This window comes from Pezoporus occidentalis, unplaced genomic scaffold (assembly GCF_034315485.1).
Source record: "Pezoporus occidentalis ecotype Australia unplaced genomic scaffold, CSIRO_AGI_Poc_V1 ctg182, whole genome shotgun sequence".
Taxonomy (NCBI): Eukaryota; Metazoa; Chordata; class Aves; order Psittaciformes; family Psittacidae; genus Pezoporus; species Pezoporus occidentalis.
This window is the reverse complement of record NW_026913662.1, coordinates 3504080-3524585: the sequence shown is the minus strand read 5'-3', so window position 1 is coordinate 3524585 and position 20506 is coordinate 3504080. Positions and strand designations below refer to the sequence as shown.

Genomic DNA, 20506 nt, shown 5'->3' with positions numbered 1-20506 from the left:
ACCTTTAATCCAAACATCAAAAATAAGGTTATGTTTTGAGCACTGGAGGACCCAGAAAAGTACAAAATGGATATGAAAATACCAAAATAATTTAAAAAAAAGTTTTAAATTCTTATGTTAGATATTTGTTTCTCATGTCAAATAAACCAACTAGTAAAATCTGCTAAACCATGGCTAGGTGTTTATCGATTGAAGGTGAAGAAAGCTGCCCTTGCGAAAAGCACTTAAATTTTATTTTACCCTAGGCCACCCACAGTGTGTTTACTCATCACACACACAGACTTGCTGTAAAGTAAGCAGGAGGATAATTCTAACTTAATTTTCAGGGTTTAATACTATGCATGAGTGATAAAATTAAATTCAGACTCCAAGTAAATATGCAAGGGTTCAAGCACACAGGTTGGTTAAGAGCTTTCACAACTGGGCAAACAAACAACAAAAGAAATCTAAAAAGGTATAACATAATATCATAGAAAAGATAGAACTCTGTAAGACAGAGTCATAGGCTCTGTTTCACAGATATCTAATAGCTACTACCTACACAATTATGCATCTACACCTATGTTTAATCTACCTCATATAGGGCTGATTGCTTATTGTAGCAGTTTTCAGTAAATTTGAAGGAAACGGGGGTATACCCTGCAACCCAGCTTATTGATTACATCTGCACAGCAGAGACCTGCTGCAATGTTGCTGAAGAGATGTGTTGATATGAAAAGATAAAGACTTTTCTCCCAGTTTTCCAGATGCAAGGCATTCTTCCTGGGAAAAGTTTAAGGCCCTCTGAGGATTCATAAACTCAGATTCTCAACCAGCTACAGAGACAAAACCCAGACGCTTGACCAATTAAATAGTCAGAGCTCAACGACTTCTTAGCAGAGCAAGCAAAATCAAATTTTGTTGTCCAGGGCTTTCCCCAGACATGCACACACACACACACACACACACACACACTACTCCCACCCTACAAAGAGGAGGAGGAGAAACCAGAGGGATTAATGAGATGTTGAGGTGGTTATGGGTGATGAAAGGAGCTGAAAGGAGCCAGAGCAACCTCTGAAGTGGTCAGCAAGACGTGGAAGAAAGCTCTGGGTCCCTTTAAACTTCATCCAGACTGCTGCTGTTTTCCCTGCATCTATTCTCTTCTTTTTTTCAGGCACAAGCTTCCCATCTCCTGTACCACAATTGACAGAACCTGCACTCACCAGCTAACACTGCACCTAATCAATCCACCATCCTCAGGAATAGCCATTATTTCTGTGCCTTCAGTATTACTGGGGGAAAGGGCACAGGCTCAGCCCATTCCAGCTGCTGAAACATCAGAGTTCATGTCACAAAGCAATTCTCCCTCACTGACACCAGCAGTGCTGTATAGAAGCAGCAGAGATACTAGCTTAATAAATTGTACCTTATTTCATTTAGAGCTGACCCTAAGGTTTCCCTGCAAAAGGGGCCAAAAAAAAAGGGCTTGCAGTTAAAACCCTCAAGATACCACAGCAGTTCCTTGGCTGGCAAGTTCCCCTTGCCAAGTGCCTGTTTAACTTACACACTAACAGGCTCATTTTTTGCATTAAGTTAGGCAGATCTTGGCACACTGATAACATGAGATTAATACAAACCCTTCCCTCAAAGCTAGACATAAAATATTATGCATACAAATCAAACTGAAACTTTTTCTACATTAAAAGAAAAAATAAATAATTCTTTGACAAGATGAGAATGCACATGAACTTTCAGAACTAATGAAATCCTGAGATGAAGATGTAAAAAATTTACTGCAGCCCCTGACTAGAAAGAGTAAGAAAAGGACTGACTACAGGAAGAGTACATGCTTTGTTTACCTAGAATGCCTGGTGAATGCTGCAAATTCAATACATTTCAGTTTAAGAGTGTTGGGGTTTTTTTTAGCAACAAAATAGCTAAGTAAACACAAGAACATGTGGAAACCTCTAGCAAAGTTGTGTCCAAGAAAACAAATACCAATTACACTGTATTATTGGATTTGCAAGTCACAAAACCTATTGGAGGACATTCTTCAGTAGCAACTGCTTAAGTAAGAGAATCAGCATAAGAACAGCTTTATTAGTTCTTTGAGCTTTGTTTTCAAACATATTTTAATAGCAATGAGTACCACATATAATGTAGACAGCTGACTAAATAAAAAGGGCCATCAAGATTATCTATTCTTGCTAGTCCTTGGGTGTAGGCAGTCTAACTAATGTAAACCAGAGGAGATAAGTATCAGTAACTTATGAAAAATGCCATTACAGCATGCTAGAAGCAAAACAGTCATGTGAAATGAGAGGAACAGAACTCAATATAGCGTGCAATGACTGTAAGCTTCAGTGCCCACGTACTAAGCTTTCTGTACTGTAATGGTCTGATACGTTCATTTTGACCCAGAGACCAGAGATAAATTGTCTTAGCAATACAAACAAACAGCTAAGCAATTAGGGCAAAGTTTTTGGAGAGCATAGTGATAACATCTAAAAGCATTGTTGGGTGATGGGGAAAAAGAGCCCTGGAGATAGGGGGGTTAATCTGAAGTAAAAGAGAGAATATAATTGCTTTGCCAAATTACAGTGCACTAAAAAAAAAGCAGACAAGCAACTGGCACTGGTATTTGTCTGGCATCTATTTCAGTGTATCCAACCTGAAAAGTAACTTACATTGTCCCATTTGGAGTTAATCAAGTTTTGCCTATAAAAATATTTTACATGTACAGCTGTGAAAGTGTCAGAGATGAGAAATCCATGAGGAACCACCAAGTCTTAAAGAATTTCTCTAACTTAAAATTTACTTAAAGTAACAAAATAAAGTTTCCAAACAGCAAGGTTAACACAGTAGTCAAATGAACAAAGTAAAAATTTTATCTATCAGCTTTTACACATCAGCACTCTTCAGAGGGTCAAACACAGAACTACATCAGTTGCAGCACAGAACATTGGCTGCAACGTCTGTTACCTCCCAAGCACAGAAATAGAGATAACTAGTATTTAACCTAAATTTCATGTTAATTTATCAACAAGCATTTCATTATTGTTTAAAAAAAAATCACACAAAATGTTATCTACATAAACATGAAGTATTATATATAATTAGAAATGACTGAAATACCAGGCCTAGAATACATTCCTTCAATTGGGCAGGGCTACCCAAGAAAATAGCCATAAGAGCATATAAAATAATCTCTCAAATTAATACTAATTTTTGTTGTGAACACCCTTATACACAAAAAGATCATTTTATTAGATGGAGATGCCTGCTTATTGAAAAATATCTAAATTTGATTTTAGTGGAAAAAATTGCAATGTGGAGGAGATAAATATGCTCTGTACTTTTGCTGCAACTGAATGACCAGCTCTCTCATAGTGTCCACCAAAGGAATGAAATTGGTATTGGTTTTAAATGCATAAAATGAAGATGCATACAGGATTTTTTTTTACCAAATAACTTATTTTTTTCTTGTAATATTTTTCTTTGAAATATATTTTAAAAATCAATACAACATCTTGAAAAGTACATATTTCAAACCTTTACAAGGGAAGTGGTTTTGGCTGTTACAAATAATCCATGGTCTTAACTCCATCCCATATAATAGAAGCAGGTTCAATAACTCAGTCATGTAATCTGAACTCCAGTGTAATTTAATGCATTGAAAGAAGGCATGTCTTGCTCCATTGTGGACTATGCTGTAGATTATAAAAGTCTGTAAAAGCTACCTAAATGTAATGAATAATTATTTATATTTCAATAAGGAAAATCACTCTACAAGTAATTCCAGAATAAAATTGCACAGAGATTAGCAAATAAGGCAAGACTGCAACACCACTTGGTAAATATCAAATTAAGACTTAAAAACATAGGAAAAACCCAATTTGATTTCTGGGTAGAAATAAATTTAAAACTTTTTTTTTTAGTTTTGTTTGTTTGTTTGTTTGTTCAAATATCATATAATTTGTCAATGAAATGATGACAATTTAATTGATTTTATATATATATATACTATTTTACAGGTTATTTTGAAAGCTTTTTTTCCATAATATTGTTAATTATGAAATAACAAAAAAAACACTCACAACTAGCATTCCCTAATGACACAACTGTTCTCCACATCTGTAAACAAATTTTCTTTTCTTCCTCTAATCCATTCACCACAACCTATCAATTAACAACACAGAAATAATGTCTTAACAATGCTTAAGAAAGTAAGCTATGGAGATGAACAGTCACTCTTTCAACTAGAAGGCAGACTTTTGGTTTCCAAGGATGTGATGTTAACACAATGCTCAGAAGGACAGCAGGAAAACACTATTAAGGTAAAATTTATACTTCCTGCTTTGGAGAGAATGTTAGTTTTCTATCTCAGCTCTCCCTGCCACTGCCACAACTTGAACTCCTAGGAAAACAAATAGTGAAATAGTGTCTTCATGCCCTCAAGCTTGTCTCCACTCTTTCTCCCAGCTAATGCTTATACTCCCTACAAGCATCAGTGGGCTTTTGATTTGATTTGATAGGTGGGCTCCCTTACTTTCTGTCATAGGAGCAACCCAGGGAAGCAATTACAGAAGGAAAAAGGAAGGCAAGCTGGTGCATGCAACTTCTAAAGTATTTTTTCTGTTGAATGCTGCCAATAAAAAACATGCTGTGACGTGGCTTGCAGATGGAACTAGAGCAAAGGAGGAATCACCCATGAATTTTAGCTGCAGACACCATGAAATCCTATCACTGTGCTTTTCCTTTCCCTTAATATACTTTACATAAATGGATGCAACAAAATGCCTGTTACTAAAATTGAAATATGTATGCTACATATACATCAATTTTAGTCACATAAAAAAAAAATGTTAAACTATTGCCAAACCAAGAGATCAAGGTTAAAAGAAAATATATGCTCATTTAGTTTTAGCTATGACATAGTAATAGACAAAGTCACAGTTCTCTGTTGATGCTTTGGGGCAATCAACATGTTTTTCCACTTCTTCTCCCCCCATTGAAAAACAAGGACTCTATTTTGTTATAACAATGAGAGATTGAAGTAATCTGATAAGAAGAGTTGTACTGTCATCTTCAGCAAAGAACATACGTTAATGTTATGTCTTTCAAAGTTTCATTGGAGATGCATATAAATGCTGTTATCAATATTGTCAAGTGTCATTGAGCTCGGTGGAAGCAATTATGTGCATTGTAATATGAATTTTTAATGGAAGTCCAAACTAAGCCCTTATAAAATGCTTGCTCCCTTTACTAGTTTCACCCCCACACATACAGACAGAACATGCTAATGCAGAAGACTAGGAATAAAGTCTAGCTTTTTACACCCTTTTCAACAACAAATGAAAAAGTTGCCTTATATCCATTCTCTAACTTGCTATTGAAATAAATAATAATTTCTGAGTAAACCAGCCACAAATATGAGTCTTTTACATTGATCTGAAAACACAGACATTCTTCGTAAACTATTTCTTATACAAGGCAGGTATTTGCAGCCATAGATCCCAGAGTCATCCCAACCCCTTCATGAAAATGTCTATCCCCACTCTAAAATTCTGTGAAAGGACTAGAAAAATAATTAAGAAAAAAATAATTTTGTAGAAGCTTCTGTTTCCAAAACAACCTTTTATTTCAGACTTTTCCATCAAATCTGAATGATTTCATGCATACAGGCCTACATGATATATGCACTTACTTGTATTTTGACAACCTTCAGTGGGCTGTTACAATAGTGTGTTTTCCAGAAAAGAAAGTAGAACCACAATACCAAGTTGAGCCTTTAGCAGTTGGTTAAGTTTCTCATTAAACTGATGTTCAAGTACATGTACCATTTTCCTTAGTGCAGCAGCTTGCCAATTTAACATTGGGGAAATTCGGATGCTTATAGATTAAGTACATAAGTTTGTTGAAATGACAAATCGGATTTTGAAAACTGAAACGGGACTTTCTGTCTATCATTGCGTTATAGCGCAGTGCCCTCCACTGGCCAAATCTCCTCACTTAAAACAGCACAAATTCTCTGAAAAATTACTTTTCAGACTAAAACCAACCAAGCAAACAAAAAAGCCTCCAAAAAACCTCATCAGCAGTGTCAAATTCTCTGCAAAATTACTACATAATGGCATCAATTTATACCAATGCCAGCCTTGCTTTCATATTCCATGGTAATAAAAATACATTGGGTGCTGAAATAAATCCTGAAGGAGCCTTTATGAAAATTAAAAATTGGAGGTGACAATAAAAAATCAGGTGGTACTAAAATGTGTAACTGACACAAGGCCTTATAATGGTAATAAGTATACAACCAGATTAGCAATTACTACTGTCTGTTGAATTTTCACTATTTTACCTTTTTGCAGTTCAGATATGACAGACCCTCATACAAATTTCTCTTTGAAGCAATTAATAATGTTTTTGAGTGCAGTGGACAGACCTAGTTGCATCATTACTATTAGTGGTACCTGAAAGTAAGGATTAAGAAGTGTCAAGAGCCAACAACACAATGAGAGAGCTAGAAACAAGACATAAATTCCCCCCCTTCCTGTCACTGTGGTTTGTCTATTTGTTACTTTTTGATCTCTCCTTCTCCATTTTATATTTGTTTCAAAAATATGGAAGCAATGTAAATGTGGCAGTGGTAGGCAAACTGAAATATCTTCAGGAATATTCTATGCTCTGACCAACCTTGCTGCTGTCATTTGGCCAACGTGCTCCTCATGAGTGGTTACCTCTTATAATACCTTTCCCTTCACTAGCTGCTTGATGGCCAGTATTGCTTCACAACTTTCTCCAACACCTATATTAGCTCTGTGACAATATTTAATGACACATCAAGTGCCTGATCATGCTTTCAAAAATTAAGAAAAACAGTATTTGAAAATAATAGATGTGAAAGAACAAGGGGTGGTAAAAGAGATCTAACTGATGGCTAAGGACCCTAGTGACACTGTCTTATGAATAAAAGTGTTATTAATGAGCTTTCAGTAGATTCAATTACCCTACACAAGATTACTGTGCAATTATTAGATCTAATGATCCTCAATGTGATAGATTTGCTGGCAATAATGTGAATTGTTTATTAAGAAAACTAAAAGCAACAAGCTATAGAAGGAAATTATGATAAAAATCCAAATAGTTTGCACAGATAGACCAAAAGCATAGAAAGACAGGAACTATGCTCTGTGTTAAAAGCTGTGTACTATTAGACTTTCAAGCAATGCAAAGGAGGACACAAAATTCCCTGATAAAACCTTCATTGCCACCTACAGATGGAGGGAACAACTGTAAGGCTTAAATAATGTGAAACATGCATTTAACATCCCTTTTTCAAGTGCTGAAAGAAACCCCAACATTGTTTCTGAACTTATTTTTGAGGAAAAAACCTAGAGCCCAAGACTTATCATGACATATCATCTTCCTTTGACTATAGTTGCTTGGATTGCCAACAATTTAGCAAGTGGGATTTTCCGCTTTAGTGAACAGCATTTCTAAGTGTCCCACCCCAACCTCTGTACACCACAGTTCTGGTGAAGTGGGGAGCACCCTTGGTGCTCTGTTCTTCCAAGCAGCCTGGGGTGAGCACAAACTTCAACAGATAAGAATAACTTCTTTATTCTTCAGGAATAATCCTCACAGAAGGTTCTGGCTTCACTGAAGATTAAATTTTGATACTCTTTTTGTATCAGGATGGCATTCAGTCATCCGTGCCCTTAGAGTCTCGTTTTCCCTGTTAGAACGAAGTGCTACATTGCAGGCCTTAAGGTTTTGCAGACATTGCCTTCTCTCGCATCTACCTTTTCACCTCCCCCCCCTTCAGGGTTCTTATATAGCTTATGGCAACAGTCATTTCCTCCTCCCCCCCCCCCTCCTTTTTTTTTAAGCAGATATCCCCACTTCCTTTGATTGTGCAATAACCACATAGTAATGCTGGGTTGTTTTGCTGATCATTTTGCAGATAAGATCTCCCTCATATGATCTAAAAGCTGTTTCTCCTACTCTGAACTTGAAAGAAAAAATTGGAGATGGGAATGGTGGATATCTGGTTGCTTCCACATTGAGATCTCTATACTTCTATTACACTGTTTTAAGACCTCAAACTGATATAGTGAGCCATTTTCGCAGCCACATTACACATAGATTAATACATAGGAATGTAGCAGAAGTATGTAAATGCTTTCTAAACTTTTGCATAGAATTGTATTACACCCACAGTTCCTTAACATGATTTGACTCTGTCGTGGACAGGGCCCCAGATAGAGGAGCAACTGTTGGTCTGGTTCTCAATCTATGAAAAGTAATTCAGAGCCCACTTTCCCGTGGGGAGCAGGTGTAGCTATTGCTTCCCTGGCAGCCTGTTCCAGCTGAAGAGTTATTACTACAGCTGTTCAGCTGACGGCAATTACCACTAACGATGGTCATTGTATGTGGATCTCACCTTCTAAAGGTTTCCTCCCAAGAGAGCTGATGTGATGACTGCTGAACTGCAGAATTACACTGATTTCTGCTAAGAGACCAACTGACATTTACCTTTATGTGACCTTAGTGAGCTACAAAATGAATACTCAACCGCAGTTGCTTAAGCATGCTGACATATTGAATTTCTAACTTTTGCTTTTCCTTACAGCCTACAGAGGTTTGAACACCACAGCTTTAAACCACAGAACTCTGAAAAACAAAAACAGGATGTCTGCCTCTGAAGCTGGTGTTGTGTATATTTTTCCTGAGACTATGCTGTCTGGGACCAGGTTGGTGTAATCTTTCAATAGAGTCTACTGGCCAGACTCTCTTTCCTGCTGGAAGGTTAAATCTGTGTGTGTGACAAAAAATATTTTCTCGGCCAAGGGTTGTTGTCATCACAATCTGCATAACAATAGGACCAGCTGGAGATAAAATAAATTAAGGCTTAAAGTTATGATCACCTTTACTCTTGCAAAGATCCAGTGAAAGCAGAAATAATCCAGGAAAAGACAAACACCATCTGCACAGTTTAGCATAGGAACAATGCTATTCTTTTTAATTCTTCCTCAAGAGTGGGTTTTGATACGTTAGTGGTGGTCAACAGGACTTGTAGTTGAAGAGAACTGTTCCAGTTGAAGGGACCTACAGTGACCATCTGGTCCAACTGCCTGACCACTTCAGGGCTGACCAAATCAAAGCATGGTATTAAGGGCATTGTCTAAATGCCTCTTGAACTCTGACAGGGTTGGGGAATTGACCACCTCTCTAAGAAGCCTGTTCAGTGTTTGACCACCTCTCTAAGAAGCCTGTTCAGTGTTTGACCACCTTCTTGGTAAAGAAATTATTCCTAATGTCACATCTAAACCTCCCCTGGCACAGCTTTGAACTGTTCCCATGAGCCCTGTTACTGGATCCTAGGGAGAAGAGACCAGCACTTCCCTCTCTACTTCCCCTCCTCAGGTTGCCCCTCAACCTCCCTATCTCCAAACCAGATGAGCCCAAAGTCCTTAGCTGCTCCTTGCAGGACAAACTCTCCAGCCCTTTCACCAGTTTTGTTGCCTTCTTCTGGACACATTCAAGGACCTTCACATTCTTGCTTGTCAACCAAGCCACATACCCATCCCCAAAGCCTGTATCACTTAACACAGGTAAAGCACAATTATAATTTCTGGTTTGAACGAGCTGTTGGGAGTGGCTGGCCTTAAATGTTCAGACTAAGAAGAAAGATCAAAAATCCAGTGTGCTTTGTCCCTGTTCTAATTCTGGTGCGTATTTATCTTCCTTTTTTCCTTTTGCCACTTAACCAAATTTCTATGCACTTTGAGAGGTTTTATTTGCACTTTTGTTGCTTACAGACACAGTTAAAGAATTACTAAGATCACAGCTTACAGACTGCAAATAGCATCAGCTTTTTTTCCTCTAAGACCTTGTGATACATATTAGGTTGCATCAGACAGATAAAACTGTCCTGCCAACAATGGATGGGAGAAAAAGCACAGTTTCTTCATGCACTGATGAAGTCATCTTCTGACTGCTTAGCAGAGAATTCAAAAAATTGAGTGGGTAAATACATCAGGCAATAAGGCAGTTTAAGCATTTATTGTTCAAAACAACTACTCAAGTGACTGATATTAACATATTTATTCTGTCTGCCAGATTTGATTAGACTCTAGCAACATCATTCTTATTCAAATTTGGACTCTCAGAAGCAGTCAGTATGAAATAACACAGCTCCACTCAGTTCAGCAGGCATGTGAGACTTTTACACCCAAGAACCTGAGCCAGATAGAGTCAGCAAGAACTTCAGACAACCACAGAATTATATATTGAATGTGATGATTTTGTTCTCTACTTCAGGAGGCTGCATTTGTTCACATATTTTGCCCAGATCACTGGAAACAAACACACTTAAAGCTATTTAAAGAATCCTTGATAGCTGTATTTCTACAGAAAGGTATCATGAGCTCAATTTGAAAGCTCGATACTGGTTTTGGTTTTACTGACACCTTCCACCACCTTCTACCAGAACAGCATACCTTCTCTAAGCTTGCATGAATCACTACCATCAGAAGTCCAATACTGGATCGATTTAGCACTGAAACCTGAGCAGCGTTGCATCCAACTGAACAGGTTTGCTTTTACTCAAGACAATACATTTTAATACATTTCTTAATTTAGTATCACCAGTTTCCAAACAGACTGATAGCTTTTGCCAAGCAACCACTTTAGTCACTACAAGACTAATGCACATGTGCAGATTGATGCAACAGGTAGCAAGGGTAAAGGGTAAGAACTCTGTTCTCTTCAGACATTATCTGCCTACTACACACCAAAGGGAGTTTTCAAGAGAGTATGACCAAAAGTAAAGGTTACTGCATCAGAGCACATCCCTCCTATCATCTGTATGGCAGAGAGGATTTCAGAAGAATCTACTGTTCACATTACAGAAAAAAAACACCCTCAGAACATTAGCTGTAGACCTGACCTGTCATGTATAATTATCAACATAGCAGCTTACAAAGTGTAAAAAATTACCAGTTGCTGGCTTTGGAGTAAAGGTATACTGTAAGATTGATTTTGTAACACTCATAATGCTTGTTGAAGGCAAGGAAAACTTTGCCTTTTGGCAGCTTGACAAAGCCATGCTTGAGTTCACAAACAAGCGTTCCCTGTGAAACTGTCATCATCATAGCATACTATCATTAACTGTTATGTGAAAGCCATGTTTTCTCTCACTTTGCAAACTGAGAAGGTTCACTGCATATATACACACACCTTTGACTGAATACTACTCTTTCTTTGAAAATTTTTTTGTCTTATTTGTTGACCTAGTGACTCTAGGGTGAAGATTCGTTGCACCAGTTATCCAATGCATGTTATTCCCAAATGAGTTAACCACTTTCCATTATGTAGTTCACGCCAAAGGAAGGGTGAGGAGATGGGCAACCTAATGGACACATAACTCCAGAGCAACACCTATGTGAATTAACACAATAGCTGCTTATTCTAACCAGGTAAACAAGCAAAATAAAAGTTGAACTTTTAAGGGGGGGGGGGGGGAAGGGAAGGAAAGGGAAATATATGTATATTTTCCTATCACAAATTCCAAGGCACACAAGTGTAGGGAATATGTTACTAAGTGCAAAGCAAAAGCCGTGCTGTTTTGGAAAGCTGACTCACCAAAGCAAGTGTAGCACACATTAAGACTTACCTGCTTAAACTTCTGCCAAAAGACAAGACAAATAATCATGCTAAGTATGTCTAATATTCATGTAGAAAACATATGCAAATCAGGAAAATACAATGTTAATATCTTATTGGTCATATAGCAGTTTAAAGTCAAGAACCAGAAATACATCCTATTCCCTGCTTGTCCAACGAAATTCACAACTTGAGTAATGAAATACTACATTTCTACACAAAAATAAAGACAATTCTAAAATGAATGCATCCTACTAAATAGAATTACACAATGAGATTATCAGTGACAAAGGCAAAAACTGGCACGCCTGACTTCAGAAGCATGAAATTACACGAAAGAGTGTTTTGTCTTTGTTTTTACATAGTACCTTTATAACTTTATATTACATCTGTAACTTTTGACCTCATATTTTCTATACCTTTGAAGTTAATTACAGATATTCAGAAGCTAAACTTCATGCATATATGATATGCAGTGGGTCTTAGAATGTAATAATCATTAATTTGGCAATATCTAGCTACAATATCATTCTGTTTATATGTACCTGACATCAACATCAAGAGAAATTAATGGCTTGGATGGTATATTACTTTACACTGTATATATATAAAAAGCATATTACTTCAAATGTTCTCCATATTTATATTTTTTCTTCACTTGTGTATTTGGTTAGCTTTCCACTATTCCTTTTTCTTACTTTCCAGACAAGAGAGAAATGCACTTAAACTCCAATATGAGCTAGAAAAAAAAAAGGACCAATTTGAATGAAACTATTCATAATTCTCTGATTTGAAAGAAAGTCAAAAATACAGCATGTTGGGAAAACGCAAGCACAAGCATATCTTGTATAAAAGCATATTAGAGTTTATAGATTTAGTAGACACATCATCTGTATGAGTTCCTCTGTTGAACACAAAGTAAACCCCATATCATGTGAAAAGAAACATCTTAAAAAACAATCACACTATAAACTTGAATCATATAGCTTTTAAGTTCATCCTGAACACCGTTGTCTATATTTTTCCCTATCCTAAGGCAAGCAATAATTCCTCTTCTTCTTTTCAATTTCAGATATTTACCAAAGGGTTTTTCCAATGACAATTTCATATTTTCTTTTCAAGCATGAGATTTTCACCAACATTAACATAACATCCAAATGACTAGTTAGACCTTCATGAGCTTGTGCCAGCTGTGCCACCTTTATGCCTTATATCATTACTAACTCGAATTCTACTCACCAGCATTGTTTGTATCAGTTTCTGCATGTAAGACAAAGTATGATACCAGGATGCTTTGGTCTATCCAGGCCTTGCTTTACGCTCTGCTTCATGTTTGAAATTTACTCTAGAATACCTGTCCCTAACTGGAATTGTACATTACAGGACAAAAGCATGAAGGTTACTCAAGATCCTGTCAAAATACAGGATGTCCTACACAAAGATACTACTATGCTTATTTCAAGAAAAAGACATTTGCTAAAGCAAATACAAGCAACATTAGAAATAATGCAAACAGTTGTAGGGTACTGATACTGTTTTTTTTCCTGTCCTGGTCAATCCAGACACCTTCTTCATCTCCTTAATAATTCTACTTTCATATTTCTGTAACATCATTTCCTTGCAAATGTGCCTACTTTATCAAAATATTACACATAGTGTAGCCTTTCTATTTTCAGGCTGTATCTAAAATTACAACTTCATTTATGATTCCAATCAACACATAAAATATTCCTATTAGGGGTGCTTTAGAGCTCAAACTGATTTAGAATTCTACAAAGTATAAGCCTACCTGTAAAACTCAATTTCAGGAACTGTGTCAGCTGCTTAAGAAGTTGAACTAAGACACCAAGACTGCAAGCCATTTGTTGCACAGGAATTCTCTTTCCAAGTATCTTACTACTTCCAAATAAACTTAAAGCTAAACTTGTATTTTGTCAAAATATTCACAGAGTTAAATAAGAGCAAACTCAATCATTTCAAGTGCAGCCAGCAAAAAATATTTTTAATCAGTGACATGTCTGTTTCATTGTTATTAAGCATTTATATTATCAATTAAAAAACTGTTGTTCCACTTACTGTGTCACATCAGATACAGCTGGCAGCGGAGACTCTTCTGATACAAGGTCAATGTCATCAGTGAAGCTGTTGGCCCGTGACATTTCCTGGGTATTCCCTTCTAAACGTCTTTTTGCTGCACAAATAATTCAAAGAAATCATAATAAATTAGGCAAACAACATATACAAGCTCTTTCCCTTACTTAAGGTAGATTGAAGAAATGGTGCTAATACGAGACACGGCTTTATTTTTTTGTCAGAATCAGTGAAGTTGATGTTTATATGCCATACAAAAATACATATGTGCAGGTACATAATTCAAATATACAGGGATCTCTTACAAGAAAGGCTTTTCTTCTTGTGGATTGTCTTCCGGCAAGGAGAAATTCATCATACGCATAATTACAATATTGTTATGATGATAGAAACAATCTAACTTTCATTTCCCCAATTAATGCTATAAACATATAAACTACATGTAAATCACACTTTTGTTTCAAGTATTCTATTTGGTTACTATATTCACCAGTGTTCAGAAATTCTCCCGCTGACCAGAGCCTCAGGTGTCTGAATGCACTCAGCTCAGTAGGGTGACCACAATGGATACAAAGCTGTACTGTAGCTCAGCTTATGTTCCAAGCATAAGAAGGCTACAGATTTCATTACAGATTTGGAAGACATATGATGGACAATAAAGGAGTTCATTTGCAGACTACAAAAAATAGAGAAGTGCAGCTACCCCTGTAACCAACGAAAACCGATGTTTTAAAAAAGCCTACTCTCAATGCTCACTTCCATCAAGCATAGGGCTAACTTCTTCCACCACAAATGTGAAATACACACGTATCTGCCTTTCCGAGTTCAGCTACATCAATATCCATATGCAGTTTCTGCTTTAAGGTCTTGACAATATTTTTTCCTATATTTATTTTGTTCAAAAGCTATGAAGTACATATAGCTTAAATTGCTGTGATCTGAAATAGCAATTTTTTCATGACTACTAGTGATCCTAACAGTTTCTAAGGCAGGCCCCTATCTATTTAAATTCTGATCGTTCTTGAAAGCTTGGCACATACATCTATGAGCTGGCAGAGTCTCACTTGGAAAATGCATAGGATGATACATATATATGCAAGGGAGAAAAATAAAAACAAATATTTGGGGGGGGCAGAGGGGATCACTAAATATTAAACAACACAAGTAAAAGTCTAAGTAGTGAAGTAGTGTCACTTACATAAACAGAGTTGAGTAAGAAGAAAAGCAAACCACGTGTCAGAAATGAGAAAGCTTGCCTCCCAGAAAGCTAAATTGTTGAAATCTCAAGCTAATTCTAGAGCACCTCTGTATCTAGACCACATTAAAGGTAAATACTGAAAAGCACAGTGACATCAGACACTATTGGACACAATCAGACACTATTGGAAGAGCCATAGCACAAATGGGAAGGCATGAAAATGAAGTCTATGGAATATAATTATAAAATGGCATAACTGAACACTGCTAAAAGTCATACAATTACAAAGGTATTTTATTTACATCCGTTGCATTTAATCACAACTAAGTTATGTTTGTAGGGGAAACCCAAATCTTCCTGGCACTTGGAACATGATCTTCTGTGCATTTCCAGCTCTACTGAAATACTGTGGTTGCTCTAGAGGAGCTTTATTTTGTGAGACCTGCCAGTTCTGCACTTATTCTGAAAAGACATTTCTTTTCTGCAAGGGAAGTATGTAACCTTATTTCTGAACAAAGTCTTGAGGTACATAGATCCGATATTTGAAGCCCTGCTTTGGGAAGCATTCACAGATTTAGGAATAGGCTCCTTCAGTGTCTAAAGAAGTAACATTGCACATGATTGCAACTAAAATATTAAACTGGGAGAATTTTGGCTTCAACTTCAGTAAGGTTTTCCTCATAGAAACTTGGCAGAATTTGAGTTGGCCAAAGACAGAATTAAATCACTGTGCCCATGTAAGGCATAATCAAATGAAAAGGAAAACAGCATTGCTGTAAATTCCTAATACACAATGGACAAATACACAATACAAAATGCTAAGAGAAAGATGTAGCTAATTCATGGGGAACTGCATCCTTTATAGCACAGGATAGATATTAAAATTGCTGTAATGTATTTCTCGTGATAAGAAGTAGGACTGTATTTTCTGTCATTATAAAAGTTTGGTCCATATTGCCTTATCATGCTTATCTCTCTCATCACACTGCTGTTTGCAATCTGCATCCAGAGTCTCTTAAAAAAAAACCATGAAGACATAATTTGCATTTGTCTTGCTAATTTCTTTTCTGAGAAGTGTTCACTACTACAGAACTCACTTTGCTCCATAACATGACAGTTATGAGAAAACAGGAAAAACAGCAGTATGCTGGTTCGGAAACCTTCACTTTCTTGTTATTGCTGTTTGTGTGTGCTGTGCTGAGCACTGAAGAGCAGCTCTGCTGTTACAGCAGGATGCACCTCCAACCCCTGCTTCTCTGAGCATGGACCTGCTGCAGAGACAAGTAGAATATAATCCTGGTTTTAACAACCTCAAGCTGTGCTTGGTTACCTGCACCAGCAGGGAAAGCTTCTCTTTCCTCTTTAGGTAGGGTAAAAGCATGTAAATTTTCTGTTTGGTGTAGACTGCTATGATTAGCTGTTGACAGTCACATGATTACCTGTGACAGTCTCATCCCACAAGTAGTAAACACACATTTAATTACTACAAGCTTTATGAAAAAGACAATGACATGGTTATGCACTTCATACAAACAGGAGTTCTGTAACATACAATCCATAGTTAATTCTATTAGTTGAATTGAAGATGTGCACTCTTCAACTCCATAAAACTAAGTATATGGGTCATGTCTCAATGCTTCTCCTCTCCCCTCCTGCACTTTCCATGGTACGACCTGTGGACAAAACAGTTCTGCCAGTTTGGTTACAGACTAGGTTTATCTCAAAAACCTGTCTCTAGCTTACACTATTTACATTAAAAGAAAGAACAGCTTCACCTAGAAAATGTTGCTCTTAAATATCAAGTTAAAGCAGAAATAACAGCTCTGAGGCTCATAATATTTGGGTGGTAAGACTCCCTACTACTCTCAGAGCCACTTCCTTCAATTCAGAGTCAGTACAGATTCTTGTTTTGTGAAGTATTAAGCCATCACAAGAGAATACCCGTTTTATCCTTGCAACAAAGAAGTTACTTAATACTAAATGACTTTATGCTTTTATCACCCATTAATTCTGTGTGGTCCTGCTCTAAAATATTAACCCATTATTAATGTTTTCTGGTTCACACATCCAAACATTAATGTGAATGGCAAATGCAAGTAAAATGTCCAATGTTCTAAATCTTTTCTGTCCTTAAGGTGACTGTTAGAGTGGCAAGCAGTTAACATATTTGAAACATTCTTTCTGGAACCAACTTGCTTTCTGTAAGTAACTATAACTTTCCCTGAGTGAACTTCCACAATTCATTTAGACAGCAATGTTCGGTCATAAATCAAAAATCCTAAAAACCACAAAAAAAAAAAAAAAGAATAAGATTTTTTTGAACGTCAAGAAGCCAAGAGCTTCTGAGAAATAAAGTAATCCACTATGATCACTCAAGATAAAGCTTTCATTTTAAGGAAATGCGAAGCATTAGAATACATTTGAAATACACATGGCAGTGACACTTTCCAGAAATAAAACTCAAAGATGTAAGGTCCAGCTACTACAAATGGTAAGTTTGTTACAGCTGCAGCTTAAGCCAAAACAACTATATCTTCCCTCACTATATTTATTTTAATAAGCTTTCCTCTTCCAAATTGAATTTATGGGAAGAAATGCTTAATTTTTGTTGTTGCGGATTAGCAAGGAGAGAAGGCAAAGGAATATGAAGAGGAAAGAGAAGCCATCCTTCCTTTCCATGTGCTGCTACTCACAATATTTAGAAGCTGTGCCTATTTGGTTATAAATATAAAATGTTTTATAAACAAGAACAGTTAGAAGCAGCAAGTTAAAAATACAGAACAGTATCTACCACAGTACAACAAATACCAGTGAATGCCATGAAACGGGTCAACTCATTAAAAGAAATATCAAAAGGAAAGCTGAATTTTATATATCTCTATTTTTGCCTTCAGTGCCAGTTTCTAAAATAGTGAGAACATGTAATAGACACATCTGGATTACATCAAAATGTAACATCAAATGTTACATCAAAATGTAACCCAGAGATATTTTTAATGCCATTTTGCTTTATCTAACCGTAGATGCCTTATTTGTATCACAGTAACTTCTGTCTTTGTAATATGGGGAAAAAATGAACACCCAATTACAATTGCAGCAGAAAATGCGATTGCACATGGTTCCCATTACCATGGTCATCCTCAAACAGGCAATGTCCAATACCAGGACAAAATGACCAGGAAAACTTTGCACTGTTCTCTTTTCAGATATAAGAAGTGAAAAGAAAAAGCAGGCCTCTCCTATTGCAAATAATTCAAACTTACTGTTTTTATTAGGAGGTTTGTTAACATGCACCAAAATACTCCAAACGCAAATTTAAAGATTATTCATACCATTCATGCACAGCCTACTTTACAAGTGTGCAGAGAATTTCACTGTCTGCTTATGTTATATAAAAGGTACATGAAGTTGCTACTCCTAGGAATACAAACACCAAAGAACTGGAAGGCAAGAAGATATTTGGCAAATTAAACTGGCACATGAATAGAAATGGATATTTGAGGCAGTTTAACATAAAACAGTTTCTGTCACATGAATCATAGAATCATAGAATAGTTAGGGTTGAAAAGGACCTTAAGATCGTCTAGTTTCATCCCCCCTGCCATGGGCAGGGACACCTCACACTAAACCATGTCACCCAAGGCTCTGCCCAACCTGGCCTTGAACACTGCCAGGGATGGAGCACTCACAACCTCCCTGGGAAACCCATTCCGGTGCCCCACCACGCTAACAGTAAAGAATTTCCTCCTTATATCCAATCTAAACTTGCCCTGCGTCTTACTGAGCCAAACAGACTAGAAGACACAAAAAATAAGACAGCCAGAGAAACAGGCAGCCTGTAACTCAACCCTAGAGAGGTTTCTTATTCTCAAGCATAATCATCCATAAAAATGTCCCATCTCTTAAGATACAGGGTTTATCCATGTGTTTCTCAGGTAGAAACCTTTCACAGGTTTCTACGTGAATAGAGAAGTGAACACTGACATCTTTCGTTTAACTTTTCTTCTCTCTTGGGCTCTGCTCCTGAAAAAAAGTAATGCCCTTTTTGGTATGAAAGCACTAAGCTTTCTACTAATCACACACACAAAAAAAGCAGGCTTCCAAACTCAGTCAAATGCATGCAGTTGATATGGATGGTAATAACAGGTAAAGTCTGGCAAAGAGGCTGGTAAACAGATTTTCCTGGTTTGTTGTGGAAGAGCAGCATTCACAGAAACCTTCAGAGTGCACAGCAGACACACATGAAGAAAAATAAGATTAAAATAGCTTCAAAAGTGATCCTTCTTCACTGCTTGTCTCCCCCCACCCCTCCTTTTTTTTTTTTTTTTACAGAACAAGAACTTAACTTTAAAATGAAAAAAATTAGTAGTCAGTGAAATGTAATTTGGCAGCTTGTTAGCTCTGCAGGGAGAGCTCAACACATATAAACTCTTAGAATTACACATAGAGAATGTATCATGTAATATAAATATATAAAGTTACTTTCCATTATGGGATTCAGAACTGCCATTACAGTAAAAATGTTTATTTTAAAAAGGAAGTACAGTTTTAGTGTGGCTATTAAAGAAAATAAACCAGTCTGAAAACATTTTTATTTTTCATGCCTCTTAATGCTCAAAGCATACAAACTGCAGTGACAATAAAATTAGAAACATCTTCTGACTTGTTGTCAATGTTTTGACTCACAAGTACACAAAACCCCATTATTGTAATTACAGTGAAATATGACACAATTATTTGCTCATCTAATGCAGTTTTTTGCATCACACGAATCCTTGTAGAACAATTCCCCAGTGACTAGCAGTTAATCACAAATTCAAGATATAAAACATTGTTACCAACCTGCTTATTCCATAGTGACCAGAATAAAATGCTGTAAACTACAGTAAATCTAAATGCTAGAGGAAATAATTGCCATATTTGTCCTAAAACTCAAAGCAAGTTCAGCGAAATCATTTGTAGCTATTGACTGCACTAAGTCAAAACTATTTCCACCTAAAGCTCCCTTTGTTATCTTGTATATTCCAGGTGGAAAGATACTACATTTCATAAGAGTGTTCCTTCCTATTTCAAATAAATTTGCGCTGAATACTTATTTGCTAAATGTTGAATGATAAAATATTTTAGACAGGGCAGTAATTTGAGTAAATGTCTAACTTACAACTATTTAAAAAGGAATTCAAAATTGCCATTTTTATGTATACTCAATACTATGAAAAATTCTGACTGACAGATCTTCAGATTATAGAATTTGAACTGTAACATCTTATAAACACAACCCTCCTCATAAGTTATCTTCCTAAAAATGCTGCAAACTAACTGAACATGTTTTATTTAAAATTAAATTCTATGTATTTCAGAAATATACTCTTATGGCTGTACTCTGAAGTTATTAGCTTTAGAAGACCCAGCATAACTACTACTCAACACTCCCAACAGCAACCAAGAAGCTTACATGACAAGGGGACAATGATGTTTATAACTGAGGTACGTTTCTAAGCTGACATACGCACTGACTCCTAAAGTCTTTCCATACTGATGACATTGTGGAAACACATTTGAATC

General features: G+C 36.5%; 1 protein-coding gene across 1 annotated transcript in view; it reads right to left on the bottom strand.

Moving 5' to 3' along the window:
* The window catches only part of LOC134162099 (potassium voltage-gated channel subfamily KQT member 1-like), a 473656-nt gene that overhangs the window by 370991 nt on the left and 82159 nt on the right, over nucleotides 1-20506 (bottom strand). Inside the window, exon 12 of the mRNA XM_062615579.1 lies at nucleotides 13729-13843. Within this exon, the coding sequence (XP_062471563.1) occupies nucleotides 13729-13843 (115 nt within the window). The remainder of the gene's footprint in view (nucleotides 1-13728; nucleotides 13844-20506) is intronic.